General features: G+C 47.4%; 1 protein-coding gene across 1 annotated transcript; it reads left to right on the top strand.

The window, feature by feature from the left end:
- The first annotated feature begins 17,901 nt into the window (after window positions 1-17,901).
- Window positions 17,902-21,251, top strand: LOC101754335 (2-dehydro-3-deoxygluconokinase). Its single transcript, XM_004985542.3, has 5 exons — window positions 17,902-18,334; window positions 19,211-19,458; window positions 19,613-19,904; window positions 20,360-20,512; window positions 20,626-21,251. The coding sequence occupies exons 1-5, from the start codon at window positions 17,969-17,971 to the stop codon at window positions 21,007-21,009; spliced, it is 1,443 nt and encodes a 480-aa protein (XP_004985599.1). The 5' UTR covers window positions 17,902-17,968; the 3' UTR covers window positions 21,010-21,251.
- The last annotated feature ends 4 nt before the right edge of the window (window positions 21,252-21,255 follow it).

Genomic DNA, 21,255 nt, shown 5'->3' with positions numbered 1-21,255 from the left:
GGCCAGCGGCCCACGTCGCCTGGGCTGAGCTCCAGCCGCTCCGATGGCCGGATGCTGGGGGGGGCTCCGCGGGCCGCCTCGCCTTACCTGGGTCACCTTCCTCACCGACACAGCTGGGCCATCAGGCCTTCTTCTCCCCTGGGCCGCGCGACAACTACCTTGGTGACACGGGGAAGGGGGAGCCCACGGCCCACTTCGCCCTGGCCGGAGCAACTCCCTCATCGGCCCATGGGGCGTCACAGGCCGGCCCGGGGTCTACTACCGCCGGACAATCTGCCCACGAGGCCTGCCAGGAGATGAGCCAGGGAAGGCCCACTGACTTGGGTCTCACTCCCCTCAGCGCCCAGAGAGATCCACCGTGCAATGTAAGTGAGGGGGATCATGACCTGAGAGTGATGGATTCCCTCTTCTGTATCCCACCCCCATCACTACTCCAGGAACCCGGAATGCGTCGCCAACGACAGCGTCGCACCTTCGATATGACGGCTGTCCGAAGAAGTGCACGACTCGCAAAGAAGCCAACCATGCCGGCGACCGAAAAGGCACAGAGAAACCTATGCAAGAAACTGGGTTTAACCAACGAAGAGCTAACTCCCATTGACGAGGTCCTTCGCGACTTCCTGTCCATGTTTCAGGGCCCTCTCCCGGAGACTGTTGTGGCAGCCCTGACGACCATCTTTGGATTGGACGACGAAGGGGCGGACATGATAGAAGATGCGCTCCTGCACCACGCGGGCACGGCCGCGACGGAGCCACAGCTTGATTAATGGGTGTCCCACGACTCGGCTCGAAAAGAACGTCTTCCTGCGACTATCGTTACTACATGACAGTTATCCTCTTATTTGTATCTGTACTGCAAAGCCCTGCTGGCTGCGACCTTCGGGCTTCTACCTTTCCACGCCCTGCTGGCTGCGACCTTCGGGCTCCTACATTTCCATGCCCTGCTGGCTTCGACCTTCGGGCATTTCCATGTACCACGAACCTGCGCACTTCCCTAAAGCTAGGAGGACCGACCGCCCACGTCATTCGCACGTCAACAACCGTCATCGAACCTGTCTACACATATGATACCATTTTAACTTGCGACGATCACCGTTATGACCTACACCCCGTGCGCCCAACATCGGCCCCATGACATACGACAATCTGGCTATCCTATCATGGAACATACGGGGCCTAAACGCACCAGCCCGCTGTCTAACCGTGCATGACTTCATGAGATCGACACCGTGCCAAATTGCATGCCTGCAAGAAACTAAACTACAATCCATCGACTCGAGTCTGGCCTCCTTTCTAGGCGCCTACAAATTAGACAACTTCGCATACAAACCGGCGGCAGGTACGAGAGGAGGAATCCTCCTTCTCTGGGATGATACGGCAGTACAGCTTCAAAACATAACCACTGGCCGTTTCTCCATAACGGCAGAGGTCACCATTCGTCATTGCATGACCACCTTTACGCTCACTAAGGTATACGGCCCGGCACGACGTCACGAGAAAGAATCCTTTCTACGACACATGCGATCTCTTAAACCCTCCGACGACACCAAGTGGATAATCCTTGGGGACTTCAATTTAATCTACCGGGCAAGAGATAAAAATAATACGAACATCAACCGGCGGCTCATGAATAGCTTCAGAAACACCATCAATTACTGCGGCTTAAAGGAAATCAACCTGCAAAACAGGAAATACACATGGAGTAACGAACGAAGAACGCCAACTTTAGTCCGCCTAGACCGAGTCTTCTGTAATCAAAATTGGGATCTCCGATTCGACAACAGCCTGCTACACGCGTTATCTTCATCCCACTCGGATCACTGCCCCCTGCTACTAACTAACCACGCTGATATACGCCGACCTGCAACCTTCAAATTTGAAAATTTCTGGGTACGGTTGCCACATTTCCAAGAAATTGTTTCCACGGCCTGGAACACACCGACCCATCACACGGAACCTTTCCATAGACTGGGACATAAACTTTATATCACGTCGCAGGCGCTACGACACTGGAGCAGATCAATGCTTTCAGATACACGAATGAAGATACACATGGCTCAGGAGGTGATTCTACGCCTAGACGAGGCCTAGGATACACGCGAGTTATCTTCGGCAGAAACACTACTACGGGGCAAACTGAAACAGAGGCTCATGGGGTGGACCGTCATAGAGAAAGCCAGGAAAAAGCAATGTTCCAGAGTAATTTATCTCAAAGAAGGAGATGCCAACACAAGATTTTTCCACCTTAAAGCTAATGGCAGAAGAAGAAAAAACTACATTCAGAAGTTACGTCGCGACAACAACGGCTGGGCACTTACCCATAATGACAAACTACAGATCGTTCAAGATCATTTCCAAAAGGTCATGCAGGATCTGCCACGTAGGACGCTCGACCTCAACTGGCCAGCCCTTGCTCTCCCGACAGTCGACCTATCAACGCTCGACAACCCCTTCACTGAAGAGGAGATCCGACAGGCCGTCTCCCAGATGCCAAAAAACAAAGCGCCCGGACCAGATGGCTTCACAGGCCTCTTCTTGGCTTCACAGGCATCTTCTTCACCACCTGTTGGGAGACTATCAAAAATGACCTTATGGCGGCGGTATCCTCCTTTTTTAACTCTCGCTGCGCCGATCTCAACCTCCTCAATAAAGCCACAATTATCCTAATACCCAAAAAAGAAGGGGCGGAGTGCATCGCAGACTACAGACCCATTAGCCTCATACATGCCATAGCGAAGATTATAACAAAGACCCTGGCTCTGCGACTAGCTCCTCTCATGCACAAACTTGTCTCACCTTGCCAAAGCGCCTTCATAAAAGGACGAAGCATCCACGATAACTTCTTATACGTCCAGCACCTAGCACGCCGCTTCCACAGACGTAAGCAACCGACCTTGCTCATGAAGCTTGACATATCCAAGGCTTTCGACTCGGTACGCTGGGACTACCTCCTCACCCTGATGCAACACAGAGGCTTCCCACCAAAATGGAGAGACTGGATCGTGGCAATCCTCACTACGTCAACATCACGAGTCTCCCTTAATGGATTTCCGCTGGACCACATACAACATGGGAGAGGACTCCGCCAGGGCGACCCTCTCTCGCCGCTCCTCTTCATCCTTGCAATTGACCCTCTACAATACCTGCTATCAGCTGCCACGGAGACGAAACTGCTTCAAAAACTCAACAACCGTGCAACAGTTATGAGAACATCCATGTACGCCGATGACGCCGTGATCTTTGTCAAACCTTCCACACGGGACATCACAAACTTGAAGACTCTCCTCCAAAAGTTCGGAGAAGCGACGGGACTCAAAACGAACATCCAAAAAACGAGTGTCACACCGATCAGCTGCTCAAACGATACCTTCCAGGAGCTGCTCAGTGACCTCCCGGTTGCAAGGAGGAACTTCCCGATAAAATACCTTGGCCTCCCACTAACGGTCGACCGCCTACGTCGCATTGACTTCCAGCCTCTGATCGACAAGGTGGCGAGCAAACTCTCAAAATGGAAGGGCAGAAATCTCACGCATGCTGGCAGATTATGTCTCACCAAATCTGTGCTATCCTCACAACCCATCTACACGCTGACGGCCCTAAGAACGCCCAAGGAGGTACTTGAAGACATCGATAAAATCAGGAAACGCTTCCTATGGGCAGGGGACAAAGAACTTACTGGAGGCAAATGCAAAATCAACTGGACGAGGACAACTCTTCCGAAAAAACACGGCGGCGTCGGAATCCTCGACCTTCACAAGTTTGCAAGAGCGCTTCGACTGAGATGGCTATGGCATGCATGGGCTTCCCCGGAAAAGAAGTGGATTGGAACAGATACACCCTGTGACGAAAAAGATAGACTCCTTTTTGCGGCATGTACGACGATCACACTCGGCAATGGAGCCAACACACGCTTCTGGCTAGATGCATGGGTCGCAGGGAGACGCCCAAAGGACATCGCTCCACATCTCTACGCGAAAACCAAAAGGAAAAAGAAAACAGTACGGGAGGCCTTCCACCATAACAGCTGGATTAGAGACTTACAGCACAGAACAGGCTTCACAACCTCTCTTCTCCGCGAATTCGTCACATTATGGCCCCTAATCCAGCGATACCAGCTCAATCCGGACCAAGAGGACGCAATTACATGGAAATTCACCAACAGCGGTCAATACACCTCAGCTTCAGCATACAGGGCCCAATTACTAGGGAGCATCAAAACGCCAGATCTGGCAACAGTGTGGCAAACTTGGGCACCGGCAAAATGCAAAATCTTCGCCTGGCTCATCCTCCAAAATAGGGTTTGGACTTCGGACAGACTAGCACAGCGGGGCTGGGACTATACTCCCACCTGCACCCTATGCCGCTGCACGATGGAGACGGCGCATCACCTACTAGCTGAATGCAGATACACAAAGCAGGTTTGGAAACTCATAGGCCAATGGCTATCACAAGGTAACCTGCAACCGGAGCAATGGAACCACAGCACAAAGGCCATTGACTGGTGGCTTGGCATCAATTCAACACCAGGGACCCCACGCAAAGCGTATAGAAGCCTAACCCTGCTGGTTATGTGGGAGCTATGGATTGAGCGAAACTCACGTGTCTTCCGCCACAAGGGCTCATCGACAACGCAACTACTGGCAAAGATAAAGTCCTCAGCCAATATGTGGATCACAGCAGGAGCGAGAGACCTAGCGGCCCTGTTACCGTAATCACAACGCTACGACCCCATACGCCGTTTTGCCGTTTTTTCGTTTTTTCCTTTTTTTCCTCCCTTTCCTTCCTTTTCTTTTAATCACTTGACCGCTCCGACGGTTGTATCCCCTCTATATCAATGAATAGGCACACTCTCGTGCCCTTTCCGTTCAAAAAAAAAAAGTATATGCATGGTTTCCTTTTATAGTTTCGTTGTGCGTGCATGCATGATCTCAACTGCCGAAAAAGAAGTAGAGTATATCTCTGACGAGGACTGGGTCAGTTTGCAATCGTTCTCACCTCGCGTACATGCCTGCTCGACGCGGTTTTCTGGGCGCGGTCTCCCAATATTCGTTCCCCAGTTTGGATCAATTCCTTCCAAAGCTAATTAGGGTTAGATTTGTATATCCACCAAGGCTACTCGATTGGGAGAATTTAACGCGGAGACTACTACTCGATCGGTAGCAGCAGGTTCATACTTGAGCGATGATGATGTAGCTAGGAGCCACTGGGCGAAGCCTGTTTGTTGCCAGCCAGCTAGCTAGTAGCTAGGCTCGCCGCGGTTGAGTCGACGGCGCTCTCACTCGGTAGCCGGTAGTGGGCTGGTGGGAGGAGCATCTGGCCGGTGATGGACGGACCTTTTAGTGGGACCACGCGCCGCACGCAGGGCACGAGGTTGGTGATCCGTCGTGATCGCCCCACAACCACAAGTTGGGCTGCGAGGCCGACGTTTGATCACAAGACGGGCCCCCGCAACGCTGAGAACTGGACCAGCCTGCAGTGTGGCAACAAACGAGATGTCCAACAGGCCCAATACAAAACGGATCACATACCAATTCTTTTGCATGGAAGCGATTTCCCAGACTATAATGAAACAATTTAAAATAATGAACACTGTATATCTCACTACACTGAGCAAACGCACGCCTGCACGTACATCTGGAGGCGAATGAGTGTGTGTGTGTGTGTGTGTGTGTGTACACACACACAATCTGAGTGCGAGTAGTTGCACATTTGTTATTAATTCTAATCCTGAATTCAACCTAAATCACATTACCGGTACTGCCTTATTTACTGTCGCATTGCTTGCACCGGCGCACTAATGATATATACCAACATAGGAGTATCTCTACTATGAACATCTTTCGAAGGATCCATTCCTCGATGCATGGACGAGGCTAACCAGCTAGCTCTTGCAAGCTAATTCTACTAGTAGCTATTTCGGTGGTGGTGGGCGGCATCCCTTGGGGTGGGCGGGGTCCTTCCAGTCACAATTGCCCTGCCCCGGTTGGCTCGGCACGTTGCTCTTGTCTAGCACCTGCAGGATCGACGCCCCGGCACCCTGCCCCAGCTGCCACCCGCCGTGCTCCGCCGCCGCCGCCGCAGGCAGCAACGGCCTCGCCGCGACGATCTCGGTGCAGCATTGCATCAGCAGCAGCACGGCCACCGCCGCCGCCCTCACCATCGTCGCCGCCGTCGGTGCCATATCAGACAACCAAGTCGATCCCTTGTGCAAACACACGTATACTGGTAGGTTTTCCGGTTGCAATCAAGCTGGGTGCGTTGTGAGCTAGTGGAATGAGTTGAAGACTTGAAGTGCGTGGTTGGTTTGTTGTAGTTGGAGGGAGACATGAATCAACATGCATGATGGATTTATAGTTCGTTACCCATGTCTGAGATCAACCGCGCCAAAAAAAAAATGACCGGGTCAGTTCTTCACCTCTTACTATTTTTGAGACAGGTAAGCCTAAGCCTAGGTACGCGGTTTTGAACTGTTGATCAGCGCGGTCCATATTTCAATTCAAATTTCGAAGCCTGAATAAAACCGATGCTGATAACCAAGACTCTACGCACGCCGGCAGTGGTCGTAACAAAAGTATACTCCGTATGAACTAAGCGCCTGGACCATGCATGCGTATATGAACTAACAGTACTACTCCCGGTGCGGTACTGTTAACCAGGCCATTTCGTCGATCTCGCAAGGAGCCGATCAACAGCTACGTGCCCCGCGGAAATGGTACAGCTAGCAATGAGTGATCTCCTTGCAGACTTTCGTCATGTTTTCATCAAGTCTGCCCTGCCACCATGGACTCGTGAATTCTCAATCCATTCTGCTTACGTGAATGTTTGCTTGTACTTTATTTGAATTTAATTCCGAAGTTTGAAGTTGCACTTGGTGGAGATGACGGAGTGCAATGTTTTGTTCTGACCACGCCGCGGTTTCATTGAAATTCAATTAGGAAGTTTGGAAATTGATGTTAACACATTAGAGACGCTACCGACATTTGCAATAAATTTGATATTATAAATATTAAAACTATTCTCTATAAATGTGATAAAATTCAAGATAGTTTGATTTAGAATAAAATTAGGATTTTTTTAAGACTAAGAGTGCTCAGCTGATTGACCTGCGGTATGCAGACCTACGTATATATCTATATGTTTACGTGCTACTCCATCCGTTTCAAATTGTAGGTCATTTTAGTTTTTTAGATACATAGTTAATTTGCTATATATATAGACCTAACATATATCTATATGCATAATAAAATTTTGGAACGGAGGGAGTATTATATATGTTGCATTGTTACTTTAATTTATAGCAGGCTGCATATAGCTGTAATCCATCACGGAGTTTGGCTAATTGGGCTCTAGACCGATCGTGGTGGCATGACCTGCTATCCATGAAAATGCGAGAACTTGATAACTTAAACTCAATGGGTTGGTTCCACCATAAGTAACTTAACAAACCATGCACCTTTTGGTTGTATTTATTTTTTCTAAAAAACTATTTTGCCAATTTATTCCTAAATCTGCACGTCTCTTTCTTTTACTTTGTTTTATCTTAAGGACTTTCACTTATGTGCTACGACCACTATTTTTTTAGTTTAACGAGGGAGAGGCAAAGCGTCACTTTTCTTAAATTTCGTTTTGAATACGTACAAAATCATTTTTATACACAACTCTTATTAGCACCGATTAACTAAAAGGATTATTCTTTATGCTTCATCTTGAAATTTTAGTTACGGCCCATGCTCCATTAAAATAAAATATAAAAGTCATGATTCATGAGCTAGTCAGCTAGAGCATCCTGCACCATCCGTGTATGTAACAAATGATGGAGCCGCACACACCAAAAAAAGAAGAAGAGATGGAGCCACTTGTCACGCATTGAGAATATTGCGATAAAACCATAGGAACAAACTAAATGCCATGATGTCATCACACGGACTTGCTTTTTGCAAACAAAGCCATTACTTATTTGGAGAAGAAAGAATGTTTGCCTGCACAAAGGATAACGAACGAATACAACCATATAAGGCATCTTTATTATTCTGAGTCGGAGATCAATAACCTAAGTCGCCTCGATCATATCACCTAGCTAATCAACTGTACAACATGGTAGCAAGTTCAGCTACGTCAGAGACTATTTTATTGTCGCATTATCTACACTAAATCAACTATCATATCGATCTACTATAAACGGCTTCTTCCAAAGAATCCATTTCTCCATGGAAGCCCTAGGAAGCTACAGTATACAGGAAGCAGCATTCAGCCAGCGATCAAGTATGGGCAGCTACGGCATTACAGTGATGGCGGGCAGGGGGGGTGTTCGGGACTCTTGAAGTCGCAGTTGCCTCCGCCCGGGCCTTTTAGCGCTTGCATGATCAGTGCCTCGCCGCCGTGCCCCAGCTGCCACCCGCGGCCGTCCCCTGCCGCCGCATCGAGCAACGGCCTCGCCGCGAGGATCACGTTGCAGCACTGCATCAGCAGCACGGCCACCACCACCGCCCTCGCCATCGTCGCCGCCATCGATGCCATATCAGACAATTACCTCACGTACCACTCGTGCAATCACGCAGTAGTATGCACGTGTGCGTGCGTTATCTGACTGCAAGCAAAAATGTATAGTTGTGTATAATGTATGTGCGTTGCTAGCTTGTGGTTGTCGAGACGAGAGAGAGCACACTACGTGGGGGTGTGCGTTGAAGTGGCTGGTTGGTTTGTGGGAGGGATACATGCATGGTGACTTTCCTTTTATAGTTGTTTAGCCATGTCTGATCAACCGCCGAAAAAAAGTATAACCACGGACCTGGTCAGTTCTTCACCCTGTTGCTGTTTTTGAGACGTAATTTTGTTCTCAGGTCAAGCCTAAGCCTAGCGATCTACGCGGTTTTCAACTTTCGATCAGCGCGCGGTCCATTTGAATTCAAGTTCCGAAGCTTGAAGTCGATGCAAGCCTAGTAACGAAAGCATACGAACGAAGTGATCATATATGAACATAACTACGAGACGATCAACCGGTACTTTGCATGTCCTGCAGAAATGGTTCGGTGTAAGTGATCTTCTCGTTGCCTTGTTGCTTGGGTTAAGTGAATTCTCAGTCGATCTCTGCTTACTGTTGGACCGGTTCATGCGTGAATGTTTGTAGCTTTGTACGGCTCGGTCGTATTCAATGATTCACCGCGGATCGGAGCGCGGACTGATTGATCGACAAATTGCAAGTTCAAATGCGGCCTTGCTGCTCTGACTTATTATCCGTTAACGACCACTGTAGGTACACAGCTTCCGAGGAAGTGGTGGCAGCGTCTTCACTGGGTCTCGCCTTTGTTGAAAATTATGTTGCTGGTGTTTGTTATTACTGTTAGTGGTAGCTAGGAAAGGCACAAGATTATATATGGGAGTTTGCTTGCTCCATCGATCTTTCTTCCATCAGGTTCCTCCCGTCTGATACATGCTTTAGGCCTCGTTCGATTGTTGAGGATTGAATCATGGAACGGATTTATTTCTGGAGGGGAATGAGTAGATCCGGTTATATCACTTGATCCTAGAGGATTTCATTCCAAAGGTCAGATTCCGGGTCGCTAAGCGGCCGGAATAACCAAAACAAGCTGGAATGGAATTAAGACCGGCTCTATTTCAGTCCGAACCGAACGGTTATTTTGTGTTAGGTCAGATTTTAAACCGGATCAAATCAATCCGTGCGGCATAGATTTCGTTCCGGGCGGTTCCGAGATAACCGAATGAGACCTTAATATTTTCTTACGACTCAACAATCGATAACCCTAGATTAAAGTTTTTCAATAGGCTAATTGTGAGCATTTTATGGGGATCAAATATATATGGTTCACTTGCTTTTAATTCCTACCTCATCTTAGCCATCCATCAATCATCATAATACGAATTTTAAACACTGCAAGTTATGTGAGAAAAGTAAATTTCCGAAAGTTGTATATATATAGGATTCCCGAGAGGCAAAACCGAACTCGTATAGACCACCTCAGGGATACCCTAATCTGGAAGCTTTCTTGTATAGTAATCTATGGTGCATATTTTTCATAAGGGGATGGTCCATATTTATAGGGAGGAAAACCTCCAACACCCTCGATATCAGCAATACGGGACTAATAGATAGTGTACCCCTCTTACGCTAACGTGCCTTTGATATTTATTCAAAATTATTATATGGGCTAACAACATCTGTATAATAACAAAATGATCGAGCCACACCCACAGTCCCCAAAAGAAAATGATTGAGCCATTTATCACGTATTGAGAATATTGTAAGAAAGAGATGTCTGCAAATTAACTTTGCTTTCCGTGAACAACAAAAAGACATTGCCGGCTATTTGTAAGAAAGAATGTTTGGCTACGAAAAGAATAACCAAAGAATACAACCATAAGTTCCACCTTTATTTATTCTGAACCTGAAATCAATAACCTAATAAGTCGCCTCACTTCACCTAGCCAATTGGTAGCATGTCTAGCTATGTCAGAGACTGTTTTATTGTCGCATTATCTGCACTAAATCAACTATATATCGTATCGATGATCGATCTACTATATACACAGCTTCTTCCAAATAATCCATTTCTCCATGGAAGCCCTAGGAAGCAGCATTCAGCCAGCGATCAAGTATAGGCCGCAGCTGCGGCATTACAGCGACGATGGCGGGCAGTGGGGGTGTTGGGGACTCTGAAAGCCGCCGCAGTTGTCGCCCGGGCCTTTTAGCGCCTGCATGATCAGTGCCCCGCCGCCGTGCCCCAGCTGCCACCCACGGCCGTCCCCGGCAGCCGCATGCAGCAACGGCCTCGCCGCGAGGATCACGTTGCAGTACTGCATCAGCAGCACGGCCACCACCACCGCCCTCGCCACCATCATCGCCGTCGTCGATGCCATGTCAGACAATTACCAAGTCACCCCTTGTGCGATCACGTTATCTGATCGCAAGCCAAAGCAGCTATCTGCGTTGCTAGCTTGTGGTGTGGAGAGGAGAGTGCGTGTACGTGGGTTGCGTTGAAGTGGCTGGTGAATTGGTTTGTGGAGGGAAACATGCAAGGTGGCTGTCCTTTTATAGTTCGTTAGCCATGTCTGATCAACTGCCGAAAAAAGTATAACCACGGACCGGGTCACTTCTTCACCTGTTACTATTTTTGAGAATTTGTTCTCAGGTCAAGCTTAATAAGCCTAGCGAGCTACGCGGTTTTCAACTGTGTTGATCAGCGCGGTCCATTTTGAATTCAAATTCCCAAGCTTGAAGTCGATGCAAAACTATGCAAAAGCGTACGTAGTAGTAACAATTAACAGAAGTATATGAACGAAGTGCCTGCCCCTGGACCATATACGAACATACGCTGGGTCCTGTGGCGTCTACCGTCGAGTGGCCCAGTTGTAAACATCTTTTTCTTTTCTTTTCTTTTTCTTTTTTTCTTTTTCTTTTTTTGAATCACACAGTACACGTGCAAACGCTTACATACATGCATACACACTTGTCCATACGAACACACGCACACAATCCTACCTCTATGAGCACCTTCGAGAGACTGAGTCGGCAAATCCTCAAAATTGACAAAGTCACCACTGACGTCTCGGTGTCGACAGGCACGTCACCTACCACGGAAAGAATAGTGCTGGTTAAATCCAATAAAATGTGAGCATTAGTACCGAGTCGAGGACTCAAACCCTGTTGAGCAGGTTCCTCACAAGGAACCTTACGAGCTGCTTTTCTTTTTGCCTTTATTTTTCATCTAACAAATTGCTCCCTTGACGTCCTTTCCAGAGAAAATATACGAACACACGTAACCACTTACTCTGATCCGACCGTGAAACTAACATTGGTTTCCTCGATTCACTACGAGTCGATGAACAAGTGCTTGCCTTCGGAAATGGTTCAGTAAGTGATCTTCTCGTTCCCTTGTTGATTATTGGGTTCATTCGCAAGTTCGCAGTCGATCTCTGCATACCGTTGGACACTTGGACCGGTTCATGCGTGGATGTTTTTACCTTTGGACGGTTCGTTCGGTCGTATTCAATGTATGGCCGTGGACTGGTTGATCGATCAATGCAAGTTCATGTGCAAAACACGCGCTAATAGCCCAACTGGCCCAGTTCAGCCCAAAGCTGGAGAGGACGAACTGGGCTCTGGATCAAGAAGGTGGACTGGGGTGGTTCGGCCTCTCCAACAAAAACAGGAACCTTTTCAGTGCCTTCGACCTGACCGGGCGGCAGTCGTCTCCTGTCCTCCTCAACGTCTTGGAAGACATCGGGCCGCACAAGAAACGGCTCCCAGTTCTAGTGCACCTGGGCAGCACCAGATTTTGCATTGCCATATTGTTCTGCATGGATGACGATGAACGCAAGAAGATGCTTGCTGTTTCGAGAAAATTCCTTATTTCCTATCAGAATTTGTCGCTTTCTTATTTGCCATTGAAAAAGTTTTCCTTCCTTATTTACCGTCAACCCAAATTTGCATTCCCTATTTGTCATCAACAGAGTTAAGTTGACATAAAATGTCGCTTCCTTATTTGCTATTGAAAAAGTTTTCCTTCCTTATTTGCCATCAACCCAAATTTGCATTCCCTATTTGTCATCAACGGAGTTAAGTTGATATAAAAAGATGGTTTTACCCTTATGATATAGGGACATATTGTTATAGAATTTGACCGGCTGCATATGCATGGTATCAACACATCTTCAAGAAACATTACCATGATATGATATGAGAAAGCAAAACCAGTTGTGACACAAATTTTTACAATGATGTGCCCCTATGTCATAAGGGTAAAACTGTCTTTTTATGTCCAACCTAATACTGTTGATGGTATATAGGGAATACAATTTTGAATCGATGGCAAACAAGGAAGCTCAAATAAGGAATTGCCGTTTTCAATGGTGTGGAGGTAGAGCCTTTCGCTTGCGGCAAGACTGACAAGGGACTTCGGATGGTACAGCACAAATCTGTATGTTATAAACTAGGCGACAACATCATCAACCACTACGTGCTTTAATGATGTTCCTGACTTGATTTCACTTTACAAAATCCAATCTCTGTGTAATGCAACCCAATGCAATAAAAGTTCAGCCAAGCATTTATTTTTGTTCGATTAATGATATGACCCTTGTTGAATTCCAAATCTTCAGAATAAGAGTAAATATGTCAGTTACTATTTAAACAGCATTTCCTCAATAACGCGGCGGGCGTTAGTCTGGAAATGATTCGTAATAAGTTATGAGCTTCTCATTGCCTTGCAAGAAGACGCGAGAATGTGTTTTCGTTTAAAAATTTAAAAAGATTATTCTTTTATGCGTCCACGTGGAAATATGGTACGGCACATGCATGGCCCATTAAAACAAAATTCAAAAGTCATGAGTCAGGACATCCAGCAACGATCTGTGTAACAAATGAACAAGCCACACCCACACAACAACAAAAAAAGATCGAGCCATTTGTCACGCATTGAGAATATTGCAATAAAAAAGTGTCATATGCTTATATTACAATACTTCCTTCCCACAAACAAATCCATTGCCTATTTGGAAAATAAAGAATGTTTGCCTATAAAAAAGAATACCCAAGAATATAAGTGCTACCTTTATTATTCTGAATAAATCAACAACCTAAGTCGCCTCATATCACCTAGCTAATCATCAGCACAACTTGTGGTTGCATATCCAGCTATCGCAGAGACTGTTTTATTTGTCACATTATTGTCTGCACTAATAAATCTACTATAAACAGCTTCCAGTTAATCCATTTCTCCATGGAAGCCCTAGAAAGCTACAGTATGCAGGAAGCAGCTAGCACTCAGCCAGCGATCAAGTGTGTGTAGGCAGCTGTGGCGTTACAGCGATGGCGGCCGCGGAAGCGCAGGGAGGGTGGCTGGGATCCACAAAATGGCAGTTGCCTCCGCCCGGGCCTTTTAGCGCCTGCATGATCAGTGCCTCGCCACCGTGCCACAGCTTCCAGCCGCGGCCGTCCCCTGCCGCCGCATGCAGCAACGGCCTCGCCGCGAGGATCACGTTGCAGCACTGCATCAGCAGCACGGCCACCACCACCACCGCCCTCGCCATCGTCGCCGCCGTCGATGCCATGTCAGACAGACCAAGTCACCTCTTTTTGCGCAATGTAGTAGTGTGTGCGTTGCTACTAGCTTGTGGAGTTGTGGAGAGCGAGGAGAGTACGGGTACGGGTACGTACGTGCGGTGGGCGTTGAAGTGGCGCTGATTGGTTTGTGTGCGGAGGAAACATGCATGGTGGCTTTCCTTTTATAGTTCGTTAATCGTTAGACATGGGCACATGTCCGATCGATCAACTGCATGCCGGAAAAAAGTATAACCACGCGGACCGGGTCAGTTCTTCAATCACCTGTTAATATTTTCGAGATTTACTACTTAACTTTGTCCTCAGGTCAAGCCCAAGCCTGGCTACGCGGTTCTGAACTGTGTGTTGATCAGCGCGGTCCATTTTGAATTCAATTTCCGAAGTTTGAACGAAGTCGGTGCAAAGCGTCATAACGAATTCAAGGTATATGAATGAAGTGCCTAGCTAGGCTACGTAATATATGAACATCATTACTTCCCCGGTCCGACCGTGAAGCACCATTACGAATCGATGAACCGGTGCTTGCCTTGTTTCTTGGGTTGGTGAATTCTCAGTCGATCTCTGCTTACTGTTGGACCGCTTCATGCTTTTCAATGTTTGTATTAGCTTTGGACGTCCGGTGTTCGGTGGTATTCAATGATTCACTGCGCGCGGACTGATATAGATCGATCAATATTCGTTATGCAAATTCAAATGCGGCCTTGCTGCTAGATCTGCGATGGCCTGTTGTTCGGTGCAGTCAGTTTGCTCTAGTGGACAGACTTGCTGCCGTACGTACGTGTACCTGACCATGTCTCAGAGACGTGTACGTATTCGTATGTTTAGATCTGTGCGTCTGGTAGTCATACTTTGTGAATCGTCTGCGGACATGCTGCTGGTCGAGTTGAACAGGGCTAATTATACTAGTAATACAGTACTTTTGTCCCACAAAGACTGTTTGTTTAGAAAATTTTAGACAAATAGTAGTAATGCTAAAAGTATAAAAGTATAAAAGTACCCCTAATAACTCTTCTTAATCAGATGAATTACCGAGTAGAATTAACTATGCATGCACGCTTGCAGTAATTGTCGAACTTATTAGCCTTCCTTATTTAGCGAGTCTGGCTCGAGCATTGATGGTGGGAGTAAATAATCGATTTGTTAACTGTGCCAGAAGGTATTATAAGGAGATGGTCTGAAAGTTATATAAACACTCTTTGTGGGATAAGTTTTGAAGACTAAACGAACCGTCTTCTTAGGACAGAGGGAGTAATATTTGACTGACTAACTGCATGCGGTTAGACAGAGTCAGCACGCACCTACGAGCGATGGAATTCGGCCTACTGCTGCGGACATGTATTTTCCACAAGGCATTGTGACCGCATAATCTATCGTAGCTATTCATTTTCAAATTAAGGGGTGGATTCGATCATAGGTAGGTAAGAGAATAAGAGAATCATGAATAGATGGCACGTCTGAGATGCATGATGTAGATAGAACATGTAGCCACGTGTACACGTGGAGAGGCTTTTCCCTAGCTGCTGCATGCGGTAGGCCCATGGAGCTTCTAACGCCGTCCACACGACCACACTTGCTTGGCTAGCTAGCTCCTGCGCTTTAATTTGCTCGACACACGACAGCACAGCGCTCGATCGGCCAGCTTGGCACTGATCCGTTCCAGACTTCCAGAGTTCCAGTACAATATACACATCACACACGGATGTGCCATACTAATACTATCATATACCTACCAAATTCAGAATCTTTGGCCAGGTTTTCCTTTTGAGGTTCTTAACTGAATACCCATGAATTGCATTGGATGATCGATCGGCACATCACATCGCATGGATGCAAAAGAAACACAAGTATTGCTCCTGTAGGAAATTGAGCAGTGAAACATCAAGTACGTGTTCATCCACACAAGCCACTCTCATCACAACCCCAGAGATGCAGCTACAGAGCACAACACCCAGATACATGGGAGGCTTATTAATTATGCTGCTCCCTGCCCATGGGCAAACTACTTCTAAGGAGCAGTACAGCTTGAAGAAGAGCATCCAGAGCTACATAAACTGACATAGCAGAACTGATAGCCACACGAAATGAACCATAGCAGATCTACTAAACTGGGGTTAATCCCTAACTGTACCATAAACACCAGACGACACGTATCGCCATGAAGATATGTAGTAGTCATCCATCCCTCCCATCCATCCATCCAGATCCAGTGATGATCCAGCAGACATCGCTGCAAGCAGCAGCAGGTTCAGTGCCGCCCCCAAACCCCTCTCTCCAGTTCTCCAAAGATGCGCACCGACGCTTGCGATCGCCGCAGCCACCAGGAAGACCGCCGCCCCCTTGCAAAGGATCATGAGCTTGCAAAGGATCAAAACGACCACGACGGCCATAATCCCCACCGCGGCCAGGAACGCCACCGTCGCCTCGCTCAGATCGTTGGTGCTTTCGACCGAGTACGCCATCGCCATGGAGAGGAAGACGCCCGCGAACATCGCCACCACGCCGGCCAGCGTGCGGCGTGCCGAGGCCGTCATCCGCATGGCGTGCATCCACAGAAACACGACGATGTACAGCGCCAGCGAGGTGACCTTGTTGCAGAGCTGGAAGTTGGTATCTCGGAGGTGCTGCTCGCCCGCCGTCTCCCGGGCAGCTCCGGCGAGCGGCTTGCCGGCGGCCAGGAACGGTGCCCGCGTGAGGATTAAAGCTACTATCATCAGCGGCAGGCACATCTTGTCCAGGTACTCTTGGGCCGTGAGCATCTGCAGTACAGAGCCACAGCAGACACGATGAGCATCGAAAATGTTTTTGGCTACTCCTATCCTACGGGTTACCCGCACCGCTAGGGGATGGGGGTGGTGTACTACTAGCTACTGCCTACTGGTGTTCCCACACACATCATGAGCTGCTCCTCCTGAATTCTCTCCTGTGTACTTCGCGGCTGTGCTCATCGAATTCGAATCGGTCACATGCGCTCGATCAGTTAAAGCGCACTCGCCCTGATCGCCTGAATTGGGGCCTGAGCGGCCAGCAGCGCTGCAGATGGAAATGGAGAGGGAGGGACGGACGGTCACGGACTGCAGCAGCCACGAGCCCACGAGGGCGCTGCCGAGATCAGATCTTTTCTCCACCCTGCCCCGGTCTCGCTCAGTCCTACACTGTGTGTTTTCGTCACCATCTTTTGTTCGACCGCGCTAGCATCAGACGGAACTCGTATGGGCTGATCGTTCGTTACAGCGAATGCCATGGGCTGCGAAATGGGCCGCGCAATGATCACAACAACTTTTCGTTTGCTGTTGTGTCCGCGTCATTTCTTTCTTCTACATACTCCAGTGGTTTTTCTTGACCCAGCATGATGCTTTTATTCTTCAAGCTTATCATAGAATGCGATTCCTTCTGTTTTTTTGACCATTCCTTTTCCAAAGACCACAAATTTGGTTTAAAAAAACCACTACATGTGGTGTGGAGGTATGGAAAATGCACGCACGCTTTTGAGCTCAAGCATGCGAAATCTAATATACATCAACACACATTCGCTATTGAGGAAAACTTGGTCAATCTTAATATACTTTGACTCTCCAAGATTCTTGGAATGACTTATAATTTCGGATGGAGGAAGTATACATCAACACACATTCGCTATTATTCGCTATTGAGGGAAAAAATACTCTCACCGATTAGAAACACCCTCAAAACGAAACGTCACCGATACACATTCACTAGCTAAAAAAGTAGTCTCACTGATTAGGAACACTCAAACGGAACCCAACCCGCATGACCGTACTCTGCGTGCCGGAATCAGTTCCATAAGCAGAGTTTCCCTCCCTTCCCTCGCTGGGCCTGGCCGCGTCGCTCCGGCCCTCCACCCCCACCACCCACCCCACCCCAATCTCTCCCATGGCGCTCCAAACCCTAAACCCTCACCGGCACCCGGCCGCCGTATCCCCGACCCCGGCGCCCGTCCCGCGCCGCGGCCACACGCCGCAGCCCCTCCTCCACCTCCCTCCCCGCCGCCGCCTCGCGGGCGCCGCCGCCCGCCCGCGCGCCGTCGCCGCCGCCGTCTCGGGGCCCGTCAACGAGGCGCAGAGGAGGCGGGGGGCGCCGCGCGGGGGCGCGGGGGAGGAGGGCGGGAAGGAGACGGATCTCGCCACGCTCGGGAACCTCTGCGTCGACGTCGTGCTCAGCGTGCCCCAGCTACCGCCGGCGCCGCGGGAGGAGCGGAAGGCCTACATGGAGCGCCTCGCGGCCTCGCCGCCTGATCAGGTCGGCCACCCTACCAGATCGTTGTGTTCTTAGAGAAACTAGGGCTCTCGAGCTATTCCCTTCGTTGTTTGGGTTTGGCGTTACGTACGGACGCGGGGTGAGAAGAGCGTTAGCTTTCGATTTTTTTTTGTCCGGCTACAAAATCCTTTTTGTCGACTGCGAAACTTAGGGGGTGTTTGGATCATGGCCTGAAGTTCAGGGGATGTCACATCGGATGTTCGGATGCTAATTAGGAGACTAAATATGAGCTAATTGTAAAACTAATTGCAGAAGCTGTGGCTAATTCACGAGATGAATCTATTAAGCCTAATTAATCCATCATTAGCACATGTTTACTATAGCACCATATTGTCAGATCATGGACTAATTAGGCTTAATAGATTCATCTCGCAAATTAGCCTCCATCTGTGCAATTAGTTTTGTAATTAGTCTATGTTTAATACTCCTAATCAGTAACCAAACATTCGATGCGACGGACTAAACTTTAGGAGGTGGAACCAAACACCCCCTTACATTATTTCCACTTTATGTCTTTATTATTTAGCTGTATCTAGCATTAGATTGAGTGGGTGGAGGGTAGGTGGGGACTTTAAGTGACAATTAGATGTGAATGGCTCAATACAAGTAAGCTTGTAATCAATGTCTACTTTTGTAAGGTTGATTGTGTTTTTCAGAAATGGAGCAGCAAAAATGTAAGGTTGCTAGTTTCTGGTGAGATTTATCAGCTTGGTACAAAAGTGGAGAACTGGACAATATGTTTATTTTCTATCATATAAGAACACCATGACTGATTTGTGTCTAATGCTCCGTGAACCACACAATGCAATACCTGGTTGTCATATGTTCTGAGTATTTTATATGCTTTAACATGAGCAGAAATTTTGGGAGGCTGGTGGGAACTGCAACTTAGCCTTTGCCGCGGCTAGGCTTGGGCTTCGCTGTTCCACGCTGGGGCATGTAGGAGAGGAAATATACGGAAAATTTCTTCTTGATGTGCTTCAGGCAGAGGGCATTAGTGTTATTGGGATGCTTGAAAATACCGATGCTACTGCATGCCGTCAGGCCTATGAAACACTTCTATGTTGGGTTCTTGTAGACCCATTTCAGAAACATGGTTTTTGCAGGTTAGAACTAACAGTTCTCATGCCCTCTGTTTCTTTTGGAAGAAAGATTTTTCATATTTTTATTGTGCTATCAGGGTTCATGTTAGCTAATTTATTTTTTTGCTGGTATAATGTGCTTGGTTATTTATCAGTGTTGCTTTCTTTGCAATGTCAGCCGTGCAGATTTTAGTGAAGAACCAGCTTTCAGTTGGATACGTAAACTCCCAGCAGATATCAGGACAGCAATTCATCACTCGAAAATACTGTTTTGCAATGGCTATGCTTTTGATGAGTTCTTCCCTGATGTGATTGCATCCTCTATTGACTGCGCGATTGATGCGGGAACAGCAGTGTTTTTTGATCCCGGTCCCCGTGGAAAATCTCTCTTAAATGGGACCCTGGATGAGCAGAGAGCACTTGAGCATGCCCTGAGGCTCAGTGATGTTCTCCTTTTGACCTCAGATGAGGTTAGCTGGCATACATGCAACTATAGTTTCCAATTACTACTTGAGTAGTTAGTTTGTGCAACTTCTCATTATAGTGGGATAATCAATTGATCATAGATCCATGTCAACACTCTTGTAGTCATTTCTTTACCTGACTGGATTCTCTGAGAAAGGTTGAGTGAGCTATAAATGATTTATGTTTTGTGGTTTCTTTATGTGTTTCTGTTGTGGTTGGTAAAAATCTGAATATTTGTCTGGCTTGTCCTTTTCCTTTGCTTTTAAAAAAGAATGGTTAGATAAAGACATTGCAAATTCCGCCTTTTTAAAAGATTCAGTATAACACGAAACTTTGCTATGCTTTTTAAAAAATATTTTGGTTTGCTGAACCTGGCCCTTTTGGAATGCAGCTACTTATTGTTGCATATTCTGTTTTTCGTATTTCTTTTTTCTCATATTGATGTTTATTTGTTTGACAGGCTGAATCTCTAACGAATGTCAAAAACCCAATTGAGGCTGGGCAAGAGTTGCTAAAGAGGGGGATCCGCACAAAGCAGGTGGTCATCAAAATGGGTTCCAAGGGATCGATCATGATAACCAAGAATGCTGTTTCCTGTGCACCTTCTTTCAAGGTACTCACTGTACTGATAAATGGCCTTCATTTGTGAAGTTTTCCAAAAGTAATCAGAGTTACATTCTGATTCATCGCACTATTAATTCTCACTATACTCTCTGTTTTCATTAGATTAATGTTGTGGACACGGTTGGATGCGGAGATAGCTTCACTGCTGCTATAGCTTTCGGGTTCCTCCATGACTTGCCAGCAGTTAACACATTAACACTGGCAAATGCAGTTGGTGCTGCCACCGCCACTGGCTGTGGGGCAGGTAGGAATGTTGCTCACCTGGATAAAGTACTACAGTTCTTGAGAGAAGCCAATCTCAATGAGGACACAGCATGGGGTGAGCTGATTGAAGGAAGCTCTCTCTGTCCTGATGTCACAGTTCTGTGTAGGACAGCAGTCAATGGTTTCAGTGAGCACTTTGTGCATGTACCTGTTGGCGATGTGGTTTCCGACCTCCTACCTATGTTCGAAGCTGTGTCAGAGCGAAGCACTGTCCAGGCTTGAATCCATGCTGAATAGTAGATGGCTGTATTCATTTTATCATTCATATAGATTCTTCCTTTACCCCCATCACCACGCTGTTTTCAGGTGATGACTGATAGTTGGAGGCTAGCCTCCAGGTAAAGCTATTTGATGAGAAGAATGTGGTTTGTGAAGCTATTGTTAGCTGTACAGCTGGCACCTCGCATGGAATGATGGTAACATCCGAAGTTTTGTTCTAACCTGAGCGTGATTTGTTGCTCCAAGTGT

The sequence above is a fragment of the Setaria italica genome, chromosome IX (assembly GCF_000263155.2).
Source record: "Setaria italica strain Yugu1 chromosome IX, Setaria_italica_v2.0, whole genome shotgun sequence".
Lineage (NCBI taxonomy): Eukaryota > Viridiplantae > Streptophyta > Magnoliopsida > Poales > Poaceae > Setaria > Setaria italica.
The sequence above is the reverse complement of the archived record's forward strand: the minus strand, read 5'-3'. Positions and strand labels throughout refer to the sequence as shown.